Source organism: Anas acuta, chromosome 3 (assembly GCF_963932015.1).
Source record: "Anas acuta chromosome 3, bAnaAcu1.1, whole genome shotgun sequence".
Taxonomy (NCBI): domain Eukaryota; kingdom Metazoa; phylum Chordata; class Aves; order Anseriformes; family Anatidae; genus Anas; species Anas acuta.
This window is the reverse complement of record NC_088981.1, coordinates 22,797,317-22,815,957: the sequence shown is the minus strand read 5'-3', so window position 1 is coordinate 22,815,957 and position 18,641 is coordinate 22,797,317. Positions and strand designations below refer to the sequence as shown.

General features: G+C 37.9%; 1 protein-coding gene across 2 annotated transcripts in view; it reads left to right on the top strand.

Annotated features, from left to right (window-relative positions):
• Position 1: 1 nt before the first annotated feature.
• Positions 2-18,641, top strand: part of NVL (nuclear VCP like) — a 35,486-nt gene continuing 16,846 nt past the window's right edge. The window contains exons 1-18 of one of the 2 annotated variants that reach the window (XM_068676090.1): positions 2-143; positions 580-653; positions 1,787-1,839; positions 1,925-2,024; positions 2,943-3,003; positions 3,542-3,808; positions 4,647-4,770; positions 5,660-5,736; positions 6,047-6,181; positions 7,793-7,894; positions 9,875-9,992; positions 10,427-10,571; positions 11,306-11,576; positions 13,649-13,867; positions 14,456-14,560; positions 15,401-15,463; positions 16,904-17,023; positions 18,362-18,461. In XM_068676090.1, the coding sequence (XP_068532191.1) occupies positions 84-143; positions 580-653; positions 1,787-1,839; positions 1,925-2,024; positions 2,943-3,003; positions 3,542-3,808; positions 4,647-4,770; positions 5,660-5,736; positions 6,047-6,181; positions 7,793-7,894; positions 9,875-9,992; positions 10,427-10,571; positions 11,306-11,576; positions 13,649-13,867; positions 14,456-14,560; positions 15,401-15,463; positions 16,904-17,023; positions 18,362-18,461 (2,194 nt within the window). In that variant the 5' untranslated portion in view covers positions 2-83. Of the gene's footprint in view, positions 144-579; positions 654-1,786; positions 1,840-1,924; positions 2,025-2,942; positions 3,004-3,541; positions 3,809-4,646; positions 4,771-5,659; positions 5,737-6,046; positions 6,182-7,792; positions 7,895-9,874; positions 9,993-10,426; positions 10,572-11,305; positions 11,577-13,648; positions 13,868-14,455; positions 14,561-15,400; positions 15,464-16,903; positions 17,024-18,361; positions 18,462-18,641 lie in introns of those variants that run through there. The other variant, XM_068676091.1, reaches the window with a different exon arrangement.

Here is an 18,641-nt window from a genome sequence, read left to right as displayed (position 1 = left end):
GCACGCCGGGACCCGCAGGCCCCGCGGCCGCCTTCCTGCACCGGGCAGAGCGGGACCGGGATTGAGGACGGGTGGCGGAGGCGATGCGGGTGCGGGTGCGGCCCCGGGCGGCGGACCCGCGGCTGAAGCAGCGCGTGAAGCAGGTGCGGGGCGGCGGGGCCCGGGGGGAGGCGCGGGGCCCGCGCGGCAAGATGGCTGCGCGCGGCGGCGTGAGGCAGCACAGCGCGGCTCCAGGCGTGTGCCCTGCTCGCCGTTTTATAGAGCAGAAAGAGAGCTGTGGTGCGCTCAGGAGGGGGGCCCGCTCTGGTGGCTTCTCTGTTCCCAAGGGCAGTGGGCCAGGGGGTCTCGTCCACCAGGTCTTCAATCAGCTGGGAGTTCGCTCTTCAGAAGTTCAGGGTCCTGGCTTTGCGCCTTGAGTTCACAAACTCAAATTGAGTCTGAAACAGGCATGTTTGAGCTTTATTGCTGAATATATATGCGTTTTATATTATGAATTTGAAACAGGCATATTAGGCCTAGCTATTCCGATGAGGTTATTGACAAAGATTTTATTTTGCTTCTTAACATTTTTCATTTTAGTACCTTGCAAGCAGTAGATGTGGCCAGTATGTTGACATTGGGATTCTAGCGTCGGATTTGCAGAAAACGTACAGGTGAGCAAAGATTTGTATCATTACATTCCACATTCAGAACATGGAATATGTTATTTTATATTTGCATGTTGTCAAAATTTTATTTTCGTTACCTTCTCTAATGGTTGTTGAGGTTAACTGAGGCAATCAGATCATTTCCACTCCAGTGTTTTCCTCTGCTGGTATATCTAGTAATTTATCTTTTATGATTGCATCAGTACTGCGAGATCTAGTTGCTAATTGTTGTTGCTGTTAAACAGCTACAGACACATTACAGCATTTTGGTCCTTATACAGGTGTTGAGTTTAAAATATGAGAGAAAATAACACTTGGATGCAGGCAGATGGGCTGGATGACAGGATTCTGTGACACAACAAATCTTGTTTAGTTGCTTAAGAGGACAGTCTACCTCACCTAATCATTTGAAGGCTTTCTTTGTGGATAGAAGGGTCATTGCAGATCATTGATGGATGCGAGATCAAAGCAGATCATTGATGGATGCGAGAGTAAAGGAATGGAGAGAAGTACATTAATGTTTTTGCAATCTGTTTCTTTGTGCGTTGTTAGAGAAAAGGATCCCAAACTCTTGCTGTGGACTTTTGTGGGTTTTGGGGTTATGTTTTATTTTTCCTCTGTCACCTGTTGCATAAAAGCAAACGAAATGTTTGCTCCGTAACTGAAAATGAAAGGTTAATGATGTTTGTTTGCAGGTAAGGGTGCTCATTGAATCAGATTTTCTCATATTGGTTTGTTATTCCTTATTGCAGTTGTTCCGTACTGGACTGTGCTTTCTAGACCATACTCTTGTGTCCATATGTTCTTGTTTAAATTAAAATAAGAAAATCAGTATTGTTGTTGTGCGATAGAATTCATTTGTACATTGCTGCTTTTCCATCGCTGCAGAGAGGACCTTAATAACGTTTACTAAACATCCTTTTAGAGATGAGTAAATTCTAGTGTTTTTTCATCCCAGCTATCACAGAGTTGTAGGGTTCAGAAAAAACAATCACGTTTTCAAGTTGGTTCTTAATAAGAACTTATGTAAAAGCTTGAGTATCAACTTACAATGTATTTTTTTCACTGAGAATAACAATGTGTTGGGAGAAAAGCACTTGGTGTAACCTGCTACTTTGTGTTGTTTGTTTTTTTTTCAGTGCTGATTATGGACGAAGAAAAAGAAATGCTTTTAGAATACAAGTTGAAAAAGGTAGTTCTGTTAGTACTGCGTCCAAGATGCCAAATTCTTTGATTATACTTTGGCTATTCTGTTAATGCTTGAACTTTTTCTTCAGTGTTTGAAATAATCAGTAATGAAAAAGAACATGAAGATTTAACAGTTCTAGAAGCTGAACATGTGGCAAAAAAAGCAAGACATGGAGAAGATAAAAATGAGTAAGAAGAATTTCTATCATTAGCTGACTTCAGTAATGTCATTAATATTTAACATTTCTTTAAATCTTTCTGTCTTCATATTAAGAAACTTCTTAAGTTTCAGTAGTTTTAAGTTTACTGGCATATCCTTGATTTTCCGTACACTTGTCTTCCTCAGGAGTTACCTGTAGTTAATTGAAACATTCTTTTTTTTTCAATTAAGACAAGCAGATGTTAAAGAGTAGATTGTAATTTCTCTGCTGCAGTGAATTCACAGCCCTGAGTGGATATTCTTTTGGTTTACATTATGGTTTTCCATGTAAGGCCACAGTCCTGGAAATGGTTCAGTTCCTTTGTTTTGTTCTTAATCTTTCTTGGGTGTGATGCATATTACCTAAATGTGATTAATAAGACTACAGGACAGGCTATTCAGAGAAAGTCACCACTAGGTATGATGTTGGAATTAAGATTTCTTAACTCCTAAAGCTATGTGCAGTCTCATGGACCATTGTGGTTTCTAACCTGTGATAGATACCAATAATTTCATGGGAAATTAAGACATTGTAATCAGAAGGATTTAGTATCAGAAGGATTTAGTTCAGCAGTGATTTGCTACTACATCCCCTGTTGTGCCAACATTTGTGATTCAGCTCACCATGAAACTACACAATCAAGTTGGTCCAACATCACTTTTTTATAGGACTGCCATTTAGCCAGGTTGTCAAGTTGATCCAACTCATTGCAGCCTTGGAAAGAATTTTAAAACTCTTCATAACAATACATTTAGAGCATGCCAGTTGGGAGTTTGTTTCTGGTTTTATGCCACATTGCATAGTTGTGAGGAACCATGTTGTGGAAATTGCATTTGTTCTGTTTTGTGCGTGTTTCGCTTGCAGTTTTGTGATACATTAATAGTTTTTATCTCCCTTCCATGTAAAGGACTGCAGGAAGTGCCACAGATATCTCTGATGATGATGATGATGATTATCCAGAAGATCTAGTAAGCTGTGTTTTATTATGATTGCTCGTATTTGTGTAACAAGTGATTATGTGTTGTAAAATTGCAGTGCACTTGAAAAGTTTAAAAGTGGAGATGCAGACGAGTTGCAGATAGAGTTGGCCATTCCAACTGAGAATCTGTAGTATAGCTGAAAGGTGGATATTACTGGCATAAAAGGAAGAACCTGTGGTGGGGAAACACTCTTGACAAAAGAATGCTGGGTACCCAAAAAACTTGACTAGCAATTGAATGAAGCGATTGAAGGAACTGACACATCTGGCTATAGCTAAAATGATAACTGTCAGTTAACAGGGGTTATTTTAGGGTAAATCATAAAGGCCTGTTGAACCAGCAGACACAGTTTTGTCTGCCGTTATTTGATATGCGGAAGAGTGCGATGGAAGATAAATGATTACTTTTTCCAGTGAGGTTGTATTTTCATAATTGACGTGTATGAAATATTTTTCATTGGTATCTTTATATAAATAACCCATGTTATAACTTGTATATTTTCTTTTAAAAATGCATGAATTTGCAGTCTACAAATCACATGAACAATTCCCTGCTGACGTTATACAAGAAAGGAAATCCTGATTCTGTTCCAGCCACTCCAAAAACGGAACCAGTGGAAACCTCTTCTCCTATGCAAACAGCACCTCAAAGAAGCACCCTTTCATCAGGATCCTGTGCTGTAACTAGGATCTCTGAAGATGGCTGGTTCATTGATAAAACTCCAGGTGGAAAAGACTTTTTCATTGACCTTTCTGAGGATGGAGAAGGAGATGAGAAGAAATTGACTTCTGAGGTATCGTGTTTTTCAAACACAACGTGTTTTAGGTAGCAAGTATGAGTATAAATTGCTATGGAATTTAACATGCTTTTGAAGTATGGTATTATGACCAAAAAGACTGTCTGTTCTTTCTGGATGTTTAAAATATATCATTTTTATTACAGATATGCATTCTATATTAAATACAGCAAAAATGTTAAATAGGAAGAAATAGGAATATTAATGTTAAATAGGAAGATCTGGCCTAAGCCCAGTAAAGCACTAACTTTTAGCTTGATTTCTGAAGATGACAAGGCTTAGCCCATTATTCTGCCCTATCAGAAGTGATTTTTGAGCCTTCTGGTGAATTTCAAGCATGTTTGTCTTAAAGTTAAAAAGTCTTTCTTGTACATTTTTTGGGGGAAAATGTAGTGCTCAGCAGCAGGGCAACCCCAGAGTAGTGCCCCTACTGAGAGAAGGGTTAGTGGAACTTAGCTGTTATTTATTGTTTGCTAGTGACCAGCCTAACTAGTCGACAAACACGTAGCTTGTTGTACCCATAGCATGTAGTCTCCGTAAGTGGTTAAGTCTCAGTGAACCTGGGGAAAGCTGAAATTCTTTTGAATGGATTGGGGGTTAGGGAAATTGAAAGGCTTGGAAACTGCATTAGTTTATAAACTATTTAAAAATAAGTGCTATCTAAAAAAAAAAAGGGGGGGGGGAGGGCTGGAATCCAGAAGGCAAAATCTAAATAAATCTGCATAAAATACATATTAAGCATTGTAGATGTCTTGGTGTTTTGTTCTGTTAAGTATTTGCAAGAATTTACTGACTCTGAAGGTTTTGTCTATATAATTCTGTTTTCTTACACTAGAAGTCAACAGAATTTTCTGTCTTGGAGAGTGAAAAAAAGAGTACAAAGGGTAAGAGAGCAAAAAGAAAAAAAGAAGTTACAGATGTGGACGGAGAAATTAATTCCATCTTACTTAAAGGGAAAGGTAAGAAGTTATCTTTGGCATGCCTCTCTAAAGAGAGAGGTGGTGTGTGACCACGGAATCAATTACTAGTGTACTACTACTATTCTGAGGTGTAAAGAAGTGTTTGTTTAAGAAATTTAATCTTTTTATTGCACTAAAAAATATTCCATTCCCGTGTCTGCTACCAAAAATAATACTGCTGTGTGTATTTAGCTAATTGTTTAGGTTGATGTCCTGGTTTCAGTTAGAACAGAATTAATTTTCTTCCTAGTAGCTGGTGGAATGCTGTGTTTTGGCTTAGGATGAGAAGAGTGCTGATAACACCCCAATGCTTTAATTGTTGCAGAGCAGTGCTTATACTAAGCCAAGGACATCTCAGCCTTTTGCTCTGTCCTGCCAACGGGCAGGCTGGGGGTGCAGTAAGAGCTGGGAGGGGACAGACCCAGGACAGGTGACCCAAACTAGCCAAAGGGGTATTCCATAGCATATGGGGTCATGCTAAACAATATATAGGGGTGGCTAGCCGGGGGGAGGGGGCCGGACTGCTCAGGGTTAGGCTGGGCATTGGTCAGCGAGTGGTGAGCAATTGCATTGTGCATCACTTGTTTGTACATACTATTATTACTTTCGTATTATCACCATTGTATCATTATTATTATTATTGTTATTATTATTTTTGTTATTATTATTTTCCTGTCTTATTAAACTGTCTTTATCTCAACTCACGGGCTTCACTTTCCATTTCTCTCCCCCGTCCCAGAGAGGGAGGGGGGAGGGTGAGCGAACGGCTGCGTGGTGTTTAGCTGCCAGCTGGGTTAAACCACGACAGTTGAATTCTTTCTTGTTTGGTATTGGCAACTACCATTATGCTATGTCTAAATTTACATAACTTATTTTTCCTTCTTAACAGTTACAAGTAAGAGACCAGAGCTTTACCACCCTTCAGTGAAGTTTGAGGATGTAGGAGGCAATGATGAAACTTTGAAGGTTAGTTAGCATGTAGATTGTGGGACAAAATGCACTCTGAATAAAATGCCATGTGAAAAATGATGAACAGGAAATGTAGCAAATGTAGCAGAATTCACTTGTGGCACTGAGAATAGTTACTTATACCAACAGCAACAAAGGTTGTTACTTTGTTGTTTGTTTGTTTTCCCTTTGATTAATCTTTCTGAAAGCAGTCACTGAAATTGTATTAATAAATAGAACCTCTTTTTGTTTTGGCTTGCGTTTACTATTAACAATTTATAATACTATTTTTTGTCATTTAAATGGAGGTCTGTGTTGTCCTTAACAGGAAATATGCAAGATGCTGATCCATGTTCATCATCCCGAAGTCTATAACCACTTAGGTGTAGTTCCACCTCGGGGTTTTCTTCTGCATGGACCACCAGGATGTGGAAAGACACTACTTGCACAGGCTATTGCTGGGGTGAGTTAGCTCCAGATTTAGTTTCTTAATTGTATTTAGACAGAAAAGAAATAATCCTCTTTCATTTTTTTCCTCTTTATCTCTTTTTTTCTGCTTCCTATTTTAGACTAAACTGTATTCATTTTTACTTCCTTTTGTTTAAATTCTATCAAATCTGTACTTGATAGAACCTCATATGAAGAAGGGATCTAGTGACGGGGTTTTATGTTTGACTTCACTGTGTTGAGGCATTCCCAGGACTGCAATATAGGCATGGGTAGTGAAAAAGCTGTAAGTGGAATATGCTTCTGGTTAAAATTACCATAACATTTTAAGTCTGGTCTCTACCATCTTTTATGAGTTACTACATTAATTCTATTGGGTGACATTAATTCTACTGGGTGACATCCCAGTTTACTGTTTACTAAAATAGTAAGTTCTGAACTCCAGAACTGGTTGTTGTCAAGCTGATGATTCAAGAGCATGTAACATTATTAGTGTAAAACTTGGTGAGAGGTGAAGCTGCAGTACTGCTCTGTGCCTGTCATGGATATAAATCTTGGGGCTATTTGGGGCTATTCGGTGTTAACCAAGGCTGTATCTTTTTCATGGTGTATTTAATTTTTAATCTTTTTTTCTTAAATTTCCTAGATTGTAACCTTAGATTTAGGTACTTACATATAAAACTACAAACAATTGTAGTGCAGCTTTAACCTTTGAAAGCACTGATGTTTATTACTTCAATGTTGGTTAGACCCTTCTATCATTATATTTCAAATGCTTTGATTGGAAAGGTTTGCTTATTTTCCTTTTTAATCTTACTGTGAAATCTTGCCAATTGAATGAATCTGTGTTATAGAATACTTCAGTGAGCATTTGTGTCCTGGTAGGTATCTGGGGATGACACGACAAGTAAAAAAATTTAAAGGATGAGATAAATGTAATGAATACTTCTTAAATCATTTTGTTAGGAAAGATACTGCTATATTAATTTCCATAATTGTGTACAGTGTTGCTTAGGGCAAAATATCTCCTCAAGGCCCCATGTAGGGCCTCTGGCAGCTGTGGTAAGTCTGGATTTTTCTTATATGTAGCTCAAAGAGCTCGAAATAGGCACTAATGTGAGCATTAGTCTATCAATGTTACAGGTTTATTCATTTATTTTTAGTGGGAGAAAACCTCGAATGTGACACTTGCAAGTATTTTTTCATATTATCCTGCTTATACACTTCTAGAGTAAGACTAAGGGAATGGAACCCGGTGGGAACTCATCCATACTGATAAGCAATGTTTTATTATAGATAGAAATAGACAATTTTCTCAAAGGAGACGAAGCATGAACTGAAATATCTGTGTTGTGAAGTACTGGATTAAGGACTAAGGTGCAAAACTATCTAACTGAATTAAGGAAACCTGGCCTTTGTATTCATTTCTGTTCATTTGGCAAAATGTCTTAGACCTGTTGTTAAAAGGAGGAGGCTACTCGTCTTTTTTTAAGATAACTTTCAGATTTACTCTTGATTACAAAATCTTCAGGTATGAGAGATATTATGTTGGAAAATATTTGTCCTGTAGGACAGCCAGCATTCCTAACCTGTGGATATATCATTCAACATTCCTTGTCTCTTTCAGGAACTTGAGCTCCCGATGTTGAAAGTGGCAGCAACAGAAATGGTGTCTGGAGTGTCAGGAGAATCTGAGCAGAAACTGAGAGAATTGTTCGAGCAGGCTGTGGTGAGACACCCATGAGAAATAATACTGAATTCTTTGTCCTTTTCTTTGTAAAGGTTCAACCTTCGTTGCTGTGGTTTGAATTTGAGTGAATTATTAGTGACTGAATCTTTATATTGCTGCACACAAGTCATAGTGTCTCCCTTGCTGTGACCAGAATTCCATTGTACTAAATGTCATGCCATCACAGAACACAAAGATTGCTGTTCTTGACAAAAGATAGTTCATCATATCAAAGTAATGGGAGCAACATAAATTATTTACCTACTTGGAGCTGCTTGGAATGATTTATAAAAATTAAAAAAGATGTAAGGGCAGTTTACTGTGCATTTTTGTTACAAGTTGTTTTTTTATTTTTTTTTTCTGGTTTTGCATTTGAGTTAGGACTTTGGGCCTTTAGGCATAAAAAAATAAATTGGAACAGATATCAAAGAGTAAGAATAAAGTCCTGTTCCAGTGTCAAAACCTATTTGAAGCCTTGCTCTGTCTTAATATCAGCATTAGAAGCACAGGAGATCTAAGCTGCTGCTTGGCAGACATTCAGATTGATAGTGATTAGCCACTCTTGTAATAAGATATTGATGCAACTTTCAGACCTGTTAAGAAGCAAAGAAAAGCAGACAGGTTGAGGTAATTTTAACTGAAATGAATGCAGATTTTCTTTTTGTTAACTGGGTTAATTTGTTGTTTCATGAGGATGGTTTTCTGTTTCTGATCTCTGAGAATATTCTGTTTTTCCCACTTTACTTCTTCATTCTATCCTCCCCCACAGCTGTATGTTGATGTTTAAAGTACGTATAAAAGAATGCTAAACAGGGCAAAATAATTTATTTTGAAGCTGTTAGATTATTATGTTTTGGGTTTCTATTACAACTTAATTTTTTAGAAAGCCTTGATAAGATATTGTGTTGAAGAAAAATAGTAAGTGAGTATTTAGATTTAAATACCTTTTGTATGTATGGTAGTTGCTATAAAAGTTATTTTTGAATAAATATATTGTATGAAATACATTTTAAAAAATGAAAACCGTTGCCTTTGTTATAGTCCCTTGCGTTTAAGTGGCCTTTCCACTTGGTTTTTGTACTAAATTTTTGTGCAGAAGAAAAAAAGACAGTTCACCCGTAGCTTATGCACATACTGTGCAATCTTCAGGGTTTAGTTGTATTTTTTTCCTCTATCAGGTGAAGGAAAAACTGAACGACAGCTAGATGGCGCAGTTGGTGCCTGATAAAACGGCTGGGATTTAAAATGCTATATTTTTGTCTTGGAGTTTAGACTTTTTTGATGATGATTCTAGTGTCTTCCTTAAGTATTCCTCTGCATCACAAGTATTTTATCGATGGTGTTAATAATCTTGTGTCAGTTAAACACTCTTCTGTTAGTTACACTAATTATTTTATATTAGCGTTGGCTTTTTATCAATGTGAAGTGCTTGGAGTGTTAGAATACTCCCTAGCATTGCTCACTGATTTTTACTCTTTGAACATGGTTGATCTCTACAGTAATCTTGAAGTTGACAGACTTTAAGTTTTTGTGACTACCTGCAGCTCTTTGTTTCATCATGGGTGTCATTAATGCTAGTTCTTGAAGTTCCACAGACCTAATATTAAAAAACAAATACACAGAAGAGACCTTTTTTGCCTGGTTTTATTTTTTGGACTTAAGCAAATAAGCAGTAACAATAGAATAATAATCATAGAAAACATGAAGCAACATAGAGATATATTTAATTTTTAATCAGTATATAGGGACATTTTGAATCCCTTTGCCTTAGTTGTCTCACAGCCTCAGTTCAGCAGTTTCATAATCTGACAGCTCTCCAGATAGTAAATGACAACAAAATTATTCTGGGAGAGGTTGATTGTTCAGTGCATGCAGAAGTCTCAGAGTAACAGTTATAAAACAAAATCTGAAAAATGATTTCTCTCTCGTAATACAGTATGTCAGCGTAACTTGGTAATTGTTAATATTTCTTGTTCCTAGTCCAATGCACCATGTGTCCTTTTCCTTGATGAGATTGATGCGATCACTCCAAAAAGAGAAGTTGCATCGAAGGACATGGAACGGAGAATTGTTGCCCAGCTCCTAACTTGTATGGACGGTCAGTTTCAGGAACTTGTGTACTAAGCTAAACTTTCTAGTTATCAGTCTCATTATGTTCTTTCATTCCATAGTGACTCCAAATTACTTCCGTGGAGGTAGTGCTAATCATTTTTAATCTTTTGGCACAGTTTACCTCTATGGGGTAGGAGGGGAAAACTTCTAATAAATTCGAGTGAATATTAGTACATTTTCACAGCCTCTCTGTTGTGTAAATAAACTTTAAAGGAAAATATGTCAAATATTATTTGAAATGCATATTTCTGCTTGAAACATACCTAGGTAGTAGAAATAAGGATGAGCATCAGTTTGGTGTGCCTGTTGGTTATTTTGGCTGAGTATTACTGTGTGCTACCAGAAACACGGTAGCATAGATATCAGAATAAAGTCGAGAAGGTGATTAGGGGCATTAACTTTCTTCCTTCCTTCCTTTAGACTTGAATAGTTTGGCTGCCACTGCCCAGGTCCTTGTTATTGGAGCAACTAACAGACCTGACTCTTTGGACCCTGCACTGAGGCGAGCTGGGAGATTTGATCGAGAAATTTGTTTAGGGATACCGGATGAAGCAGCAAGAGAAAAGTATGTGTTATAAAGTTTAACCTTCTTTATTATTTAAAAAAAAAAAAAGTGTATTAACAACTTAAGGAAAAGTACTTTATTGTGTTTAATCCTTTATTTGCCTGCACACACATACATACCAACACACATTGAAAATTGTAGAAGAAATTAAGTGTACATCTACTCTTTGTCTTAGTAGCTGTGCCTACATATGAGGTGATCGTCCTCATCAGTTATCAGACCAATGTTCGCTCTGGTCCTCCTTTTCCTATTAACGTAATTTTAAAAGCCTTTTTTATTGTCCCCCACACTGCTGGCCAGCTTCAACTCTAGCTGAGCCTTGGCCACACAAATTCTCTCCCTACAAAGGCAAGCAGTATCCCTGTAGTCCTCCCGTGTCACCCAACCTTTCTTCCACCTATCACCACTTTGCCCACAAGACCCTCCCTGTTCACAAGCAACAGGTCTAGGAAGGCACCGCTCCTAGTTGGCTCTTTTAATACCTGTACCAAGAAGTTATCATCAGGGTGCCTCAGTAATCACCTGGGCCTGTTTGTCACAGCTAGGTGATATCCCCAGTTGACATCTGACAGGTTGAAGTCCCCCCTAAGGACAAGGGCAGCTGTCTAGACGTCTTCTCTCACTTCATGTGAGCTGAAAGAGACCTTAAATAAATGCTGTTTGTTTTTGTATGAAAGTAAGAAAAGGCCACAGATGCATCTTTGTTTCACTGTTCTTTTTTTTCCCTTCATCAGAATTCTTCAGACATTGTGTCGAAAACTTAAGCTCCCAGAGTCCTTTGACTTTCTTCATTTAGCCCGCCTGACTCCAGGTTATGTCGGTGCTGACCTGATGGCACTTTGTCGTGAGGCAGCTATATGCACGGTGAACAGGGTCCTGATAAAATCTGGGAAGTGGCAAAAAAGCTTTGTACAGGCAGGAGGAAACACAGCTGAAGAAAGCGTGGGAATAGGAACAGAAATCCAGGTGGAAGAGGATGCCAAACAGCTACACCTTCCTTCTAAGGTATTTGTTCTTTGAAGTGTTTACCTCTGACGTCTTAAAGATGAACTATTTTAGCCTTTGCTCATAAATCTTTAAACATCTTTGGCCAGTGAGATGTTTTTATCAATTTATCTATAGATCTATCAGCTCTGAAGCCAGAAGCTTCATCCCTAATGACCCAAATAATGGTTATGAACAACAGACTCCCCAAAACTAGGCCTTCTAAAAATGATGTTAGTGTTTTACACAAGGTGTGTGGTTTTGTAAATTTATTTTACCAAGCTGTTTGCTGTGCCCTCAGTGAAATAGTTGTCACGATGCCTCAGTCTCTTCTCTGACCTGGTATACTTAAAGTTAGCCAAAGTCTAGAAATATTTATGCTGTCTACATTTTCCCTCCAGCTACACGTTTACATGAATTAAATCACGTGCAGTAGTACCTATAGCAAGTTTGAGGAAGAGGTATTTAAGAACTATCCAAAAGAGAAGTTGTATTAGCAAATGAAACTTGAGCTGCAGAGAAAGTATCTATTAACATTAATGCAGCACATCTGGAAATCTTGGAAAAAAAAAAAAATTGTTTGCAGTGCCAGAATTAATCTACGCCACAAATGACATGCTGTAGCCAGTGAACCATAATGTCTTTATATAGAGATTTCTGGACCTACTGTTCAAAATTTTGAGTTTGTATGTACATATTTCTTGCTTGTGTATTATATGTTGAATTCATAAATTTGTCTGAAGAAGTAAAAGAGAAGAGTTTTTAAATGCACGTTGTAATTGGATTCTGTTTTTAGAAGGACTGTCAAAGAAAACTGTTAATGTAATTAACAAAAAACAGTGTAAAAACCTTTAGCAGGACTTTTTATTAGAGTAATGTGGTCATACTACATACCTCCCAGTGTCTCCTGGGACCTGAAGTAGCCAAAAGAAAAGGGGGAGGGACAGGTAGTTGCAGTTTTAAAAACATCACCCTGATCAAAGGAGTTGCTAAGGATAAGGAAGTCTAATTGTAACAGAGACGTATTTTGATAGCTGGCTGACATTGTCTAATACAGGGTATTGTCATTAAAACAGTGATATTATATTTATCATAGAAAAATAAACTTACAAAAACCTTTAAAAATAATTCACACAATTCAATAAACAAACCCAGTGGTCTCGGCTATTTCACAGTTTCTCGTAATGCTTCTGTTAGGAAGAAGAGGGAGGGCTTAAAGAGGGAGTACTGTGCATTGTAAACTCTCCGTTGTGGTCAGTTACATTGTGGGCTATCGTAGTTGCATCCGATATAAAATGCTATATCCCATATTCTGCTATAGGGAAAATACAGAAACTAAAAAGATTTTTGCAGCTTTTTATTTCCTTTATCTTAATGAAAATCCCAGAGTGGTTTTGCTTGAGGTGCAATATCACATTGCTTTAACAATGCCTTTCCATATTACAACTGAGTTATATTTATGTTGTGAAGGTATAAACTTCTTTGATCGAGTATTTTCTTAGATAATTTTTCCCTAACAAGGGTCCGATTTTCAATAATTAGAACATACCTGTCTGTCCCCATGCTTCTTGGCAGACTGTGCTTTGCAAGATGGAAAAAAATGAAAAGCATTTTGCTATATCTGTATTGTGTTTTCCCAGACTTTATAAGGGCCTGGCTACAAAACCAGGTCTAATCAGCTTGAGGAAATGAGTTGATGACTTGAAATCAGATTATTTAAGCAAACAATCATGACTGAAAAGTGTACGTTAAGAATTTTAAAGGTTTATATGTAATCAAATATTCCACAAATTGTTAAGGTTTTGCTGTTTAGCAGAGTTGTTTGCTCTCTTCTTAGAGCCATTTCATACTAAAATCAGAATAAATGGTAAATTAATTTAGTGCTTTCCTGGAGCATTTTCATTAATGTTAGTTTTTAATGGTATCTTACACATTCTAAGTGTATTGTACATAATAATTTCTTTTATAGTAATTAATATTATACTTGCAGAAAGTATAGCTCTGAAAAAGCCCTAAAAAATTCTTAAAATATTACTTGCATAATCTTTTTTCTGCTATTTTCTCTGCCATTCTTTTTTCTGCTATTCACTCAGGTTGAATTACAGAGACTTTTGGATTTGCTGAAGAAGCAAGACCCCTTGCCTGAGGAGCAGCTGCAGACACTGTGCATTGAGATGAATGATTTTATTGTTGCATTGTCATCAGTGCAACCCTCTGCCAAGAGAGAAGGCTTTGTCACAATTCCTGATGTAACATGGGCAGATATTGGAGCCCTGGAAGATGTTCGGGAGGAGCTGACTATGGCGATATTGGTATGTGTTAACACTACTTTCAAAGGCTTTTTCACACCTCCCCCTATGCAGAAAATAAAAATATCTCAGTTTCTTTGTTCATATTTGTTCAAGGTATAGCATGCTACAAAATAGAAATTTTGCAACATCTTCATTTAAAATAGACTTCTATAACCTGCTTTCAAATTTATTACAAGCCTAGTGCATGTATTAAACACTTCATTTGTTGTATTCAAGGTTTTATTTTTCATGATTGCTAAATTTGAAGTATTCTAAAAGTTTTGTACCAATAACCCTAGTTAAACAATTGCTACATGAAGAATTTGGTACTGCTTAGCTGGACAGTTAGCAGCCTCGCTGCTGGTCAGATCAATAATTAACACTAACGCCTTAAGCTGAGAACTTGAATAGATACAGTCTTTGTCTCTGAATAATGATGGGGGTATTTATTAATGCAAGATAAGACGCTGACTGACTGTTTATTCATTTAGCCTGTAAAGAGTTGGAATAAAGAACTTACTTTAAACAAATTTTCATTAATCTCTAACTGAAATCAAAAGTTTAATGTTAGCCTTCTGTCACAGATAACTATGATATTTTCTTGTATAGGCACCTGTGCGGAACCCAGAGCAGTTTAAAGCTCTGGGCCTGACTACTCCAGCTGGTGTTCTGCTTGCAGGGCCTCCTGGGTGTGGCAAAACGCTACTGGCTAAGGTAATAAATTTTTCTAAACATGTCTAAAAATACAGGAGAATCTTGCTGAAGTGGATGTTTTTGTGGGAATGGCTGAGTCTGGATGATCTTAGGGATATGGTTTAGTGGGGACTGTTAGTGTTAGGTCAGAGGTTGGACTCGATGATCTTGAGGTCTCTTCCAACCTGGAAATTCTGTGATTCTGTGATACTGCCCGATGCAGGACTTTTCCGATTCCCAGCAGAAAATTAAATTTGAGTCTCTCTGCTGAAGTTGATTTTCTTGTATAGAGTTACAGTTTTGCTTAAATGAGCAGAAATTGTAAAAGTTGAAGTATTAAATTAATTATGATAGTAGCAAAGTAAGGAAGAAACTAATTTTTTAGATATCTATTTCTGTAAAATACTTCACTGTAACTAATGTAATTGCAAGTACTCTGCACTTTATGCATTTTTATTTCTTGTATTTATCTTACTGTAAATAATTCTCCTTGAGCATTTCAGTTCTTACAGCCTCCCCTTGTAAATATGGATGTAAATCATGCAGGTTTCCAGATTACTACTTGAACTTGTATGTAGTTGAATTTCTTTTTAACTCTCATTAATCACTGAGAATTCTTCAGCTAGTATGTGATAAATAAAATCCCACACTGCCTCATTAAAGAGAGAACACCTTGCTAAATCCTTCAACTTTTCCCACTCTTAACTCTCTACAGCGATACTTTGTACTGTTTTCTGTGTTTTAAGCACTTGACAACTATGCTTATTCTCTTTTTTTTTTTTTAATAGCTCTGTGGACAGAACCAAAGAATATATGAAAAAATGATTTTCTCTGTGTACATCTCTTTCTCTTTTTTGATAGGCTGTGGCAAATGAGTCTGGACTGAACTTCATATCTGTGAAAGGTCCTGAACTGCTAAATATGGTATGCACTGATCATTGTGCTTTTGTTATTTATAGAATGCTTGTTGAAAGCTTCGGGCAAACAAAATTCCTAATAATTACACAACTGATACTGGTGCAGCAGAAGTTGTCTTCTTTACCCCACTGCTTAAAATTTTTAGCAGTGAAAATTTTCACATGAAAGGGAAAAAGCTAACTGGGTAGTTTAAGTATATCTTGGTTTAAATTACCTGTCTAGTCAAATACTAAGCATACTTTACTAGGGTAAAGTAGGATTTCTAAATGATCAACTGCAGACATCATTGCTCTTACGTAGATCAGGAAAAATAAAAAAAAAAATAAAAAATAAAAAACCTGAAGCAACACTGAGAAGCGTTGGTGGTCAGTAACTGCAAATTAGCAGCTTTCACTAATCAAAATTTTCAGTTTTCAAGTTTGGAAATGTGTTTGGTCAGTCACTTTAGCTTCTTACTAGAAAACTGAAACCTTGGAAAGCAATTATTTTAGGTAATCAGAGCAACTTTTAAAGATTGTAAGTGTTAACAGATAAAAATGCTGTAGTCTGAGTTTTTGAAGCACTGGGCTTAGAATTGTTGTAATGTATATTCAGTGTTTTCTAGAGTTAAGGGAATGTGTTGAACTGAACAAAATGCATCTTATATCTCAGAAACCTATGGCAGTTACCTGCTTATCAGTGATATGGAAACTAAAAATAAAATACTAGATTTGATTATTCTTTTTTCAAACTTTTTTGTATACTTCAAATACTGCTATCAGGCAGGAAATTAACTTCAGGCAGTTCATTAACTTTATGTAATCCTCTTTAATATCTTTATTGATGATTTGGATAAGGCAATTGAGTGCACCCTCAGTAAGTTTGCAGATGACACAAAACTGGGGGAAGTATTAGTCTGCCAGAAGGTAGGGAGGCCCTGCAGAGGGACCTGTACAGGATGGGTCAAGGGGCAGAGGCCAATGGAATGAGGTTCAACGTGGCCAAGTGCCGGGTCCTGCACTTCGGGCACACCAACCCCATGCAGCACTGCAGGCTTGGGGCAGAGCAGCTGGAAAGCTGTGCAGAGGAAAAGGATCTGGGGGTGCTGATTGATGCTTGCCTGAACATGAGCCAGCAGTGTGCCCAGGTGGCCAAGAAGGCCAATGGCACCCTCGTTGTGTCAGGAATGGTGCAGCCAGCAGGAGCAGGGAGGTGATCGTGCTCCTGTACTCTGCTCTGGTGAGGCCGCACCTCGAGTGCTGTGTTCAGCTTTGGGCCCCTCACTACAAGAAGGACATCGAGGTGCTTGAGTGAGTCCGGAGAAGGGCTACGAAGCTGGTTAAGAGAGTTAGCAGGTGGTCCTTCTCCCTTGGAAAGCATCTTAAATTGTGTTTAGAACTGATTTTTTTTCCTAGTAAAATCTTCATGTCTTAACATTGTTTCACTGTGTTTTGTCATTTGTTTTAGTATGTTGGTGAAAGCGAACGTGCTGTACGTCAGGTATTCCAACGTGCCAGGAATTCTGCCCCTTGTGTTATATTCTTTGATGAAGTTGATGCTTTGTGCCCTCGGAGATCTGACCGTGAAGTAAGTCTCAAAATATCTCCATAAATAAATTCTTAGTTATGTTTTTTGTGGCATTGTGCTAGCACAGAAATATTTTATAAAGCTTAATAGTTGTGTATACAGCTCACAGAATCAGAGAATGGCTGAGGTTGGCAGGGACCTCTGAAGATCACCCAGTCCAACCCTCCCCTGTTGAGCAGGATCACCTAGAGCACCTTTCGCAGGATGGTATCCAGGCAGGTTTTGAATATCTCCAAAGACCTAGACTCCACAACCTCTCTGGGCAGCCTGTCCCAGTGCTCTGTCACCCTCACAATAAAGAAATGCCCTCTCATATTCAGTCAGAACTTCCTGTGCTTCAGTTTGTGCCTGTTGCCTCTCGTCCTGGCAACAACTGAAAAGAGACTGGCTCTATCCTCTCGACACCCTCCCCTCAGATATTTATATACATTAATGAGGTTTCCCCTCAGGCTTCTCTTTTCTAGGCTAAACAGGCCCAATTCTCTGGGCCTGTCCTCATATGACAGGTGCTTCAGTCCTCTAATCACCTCATAAGCCCTCCTCTGGATTTGCCAGTAGTACCATGTTCCTCTTGTACTGGGGAGCCCAGAACTGGACACAATCCTCCAGGTGTGGCCTCACGAGAGCTGAATAGAGGGGGAGAATCACCTCCCCCTCTAAAGAGTAGATTTAAAGTAGATATTAGGAATAAATTATTCACTCAGAGAGTGGTGAGGTACTGGCACAGGTTGCCCAGAGAAATTGTGGATGCCCCATCCCTGGAAGTGTTCAAGGCCAGGTTGGACGAGGCCCTGAGCAACCTGGTCTAGAGGTAGGTGCCCCTTCCCATAGCAGGTGGGTTGGAATTAGATGATCTTTAAGGTTCCTTCCAACCCAAACCATTCTATAGCTCTATAATCTCATTACTATGGGGTCAACATTTGACTATGAGTCATTCCCTTCCAGTGAGCTCAGCTGCAGAAATTGCTGTTTCAGAAGTTTAAATATTATACAACATATTTTTTTCCAAGCCTGAATATTGGGAACTTTTGGGCCTTTTTGTTGAGGTAGGTGGGAGATTGATTAGTGTAGCTATATTTAAGTGAGTTCTTAATTTTTAATAGGGAAGAAAAGGTTTGTCCAGTGTAATATGTGTGGCAAGCATATAGTTAGCATAAATTTGGGGTAGAAAAAGCTGAGAGTATGATAGTAGAAATTCAAAATGCAACTATATTAAAGGTGCTAAAAAGTGTTGATTTTTTTAAGTAGTATTTAAATGTGGGGAGCTAGTAAATCTTTTGTTTCTGTTATTTGAAAATATTTACATTCTCACTTTTTTTTTAATTTCTTCTTTTAAAGTCAGGAGCCAGTGTTCGAGTAGTTAACCAGTTACTCACAGAGATGGATGGTCTGGAGAACCGTAAGCAGGTTTTCATTATGGCTGCCACAAACAGGCCAGGTAAGCACCCGAAAACATAAGGAAGAGAAACAACAAATGAAACATTATTAATTCTCTTGTAATGAAATCACGTGTTCTTACATGTTTAAATTCAGTAATTAACCTTGTTCTGTACTTAAAATTACAATACTTCAAATTTGAACTTCTTCTTATCAATATATTAAGTCTGTTCTGCATTTT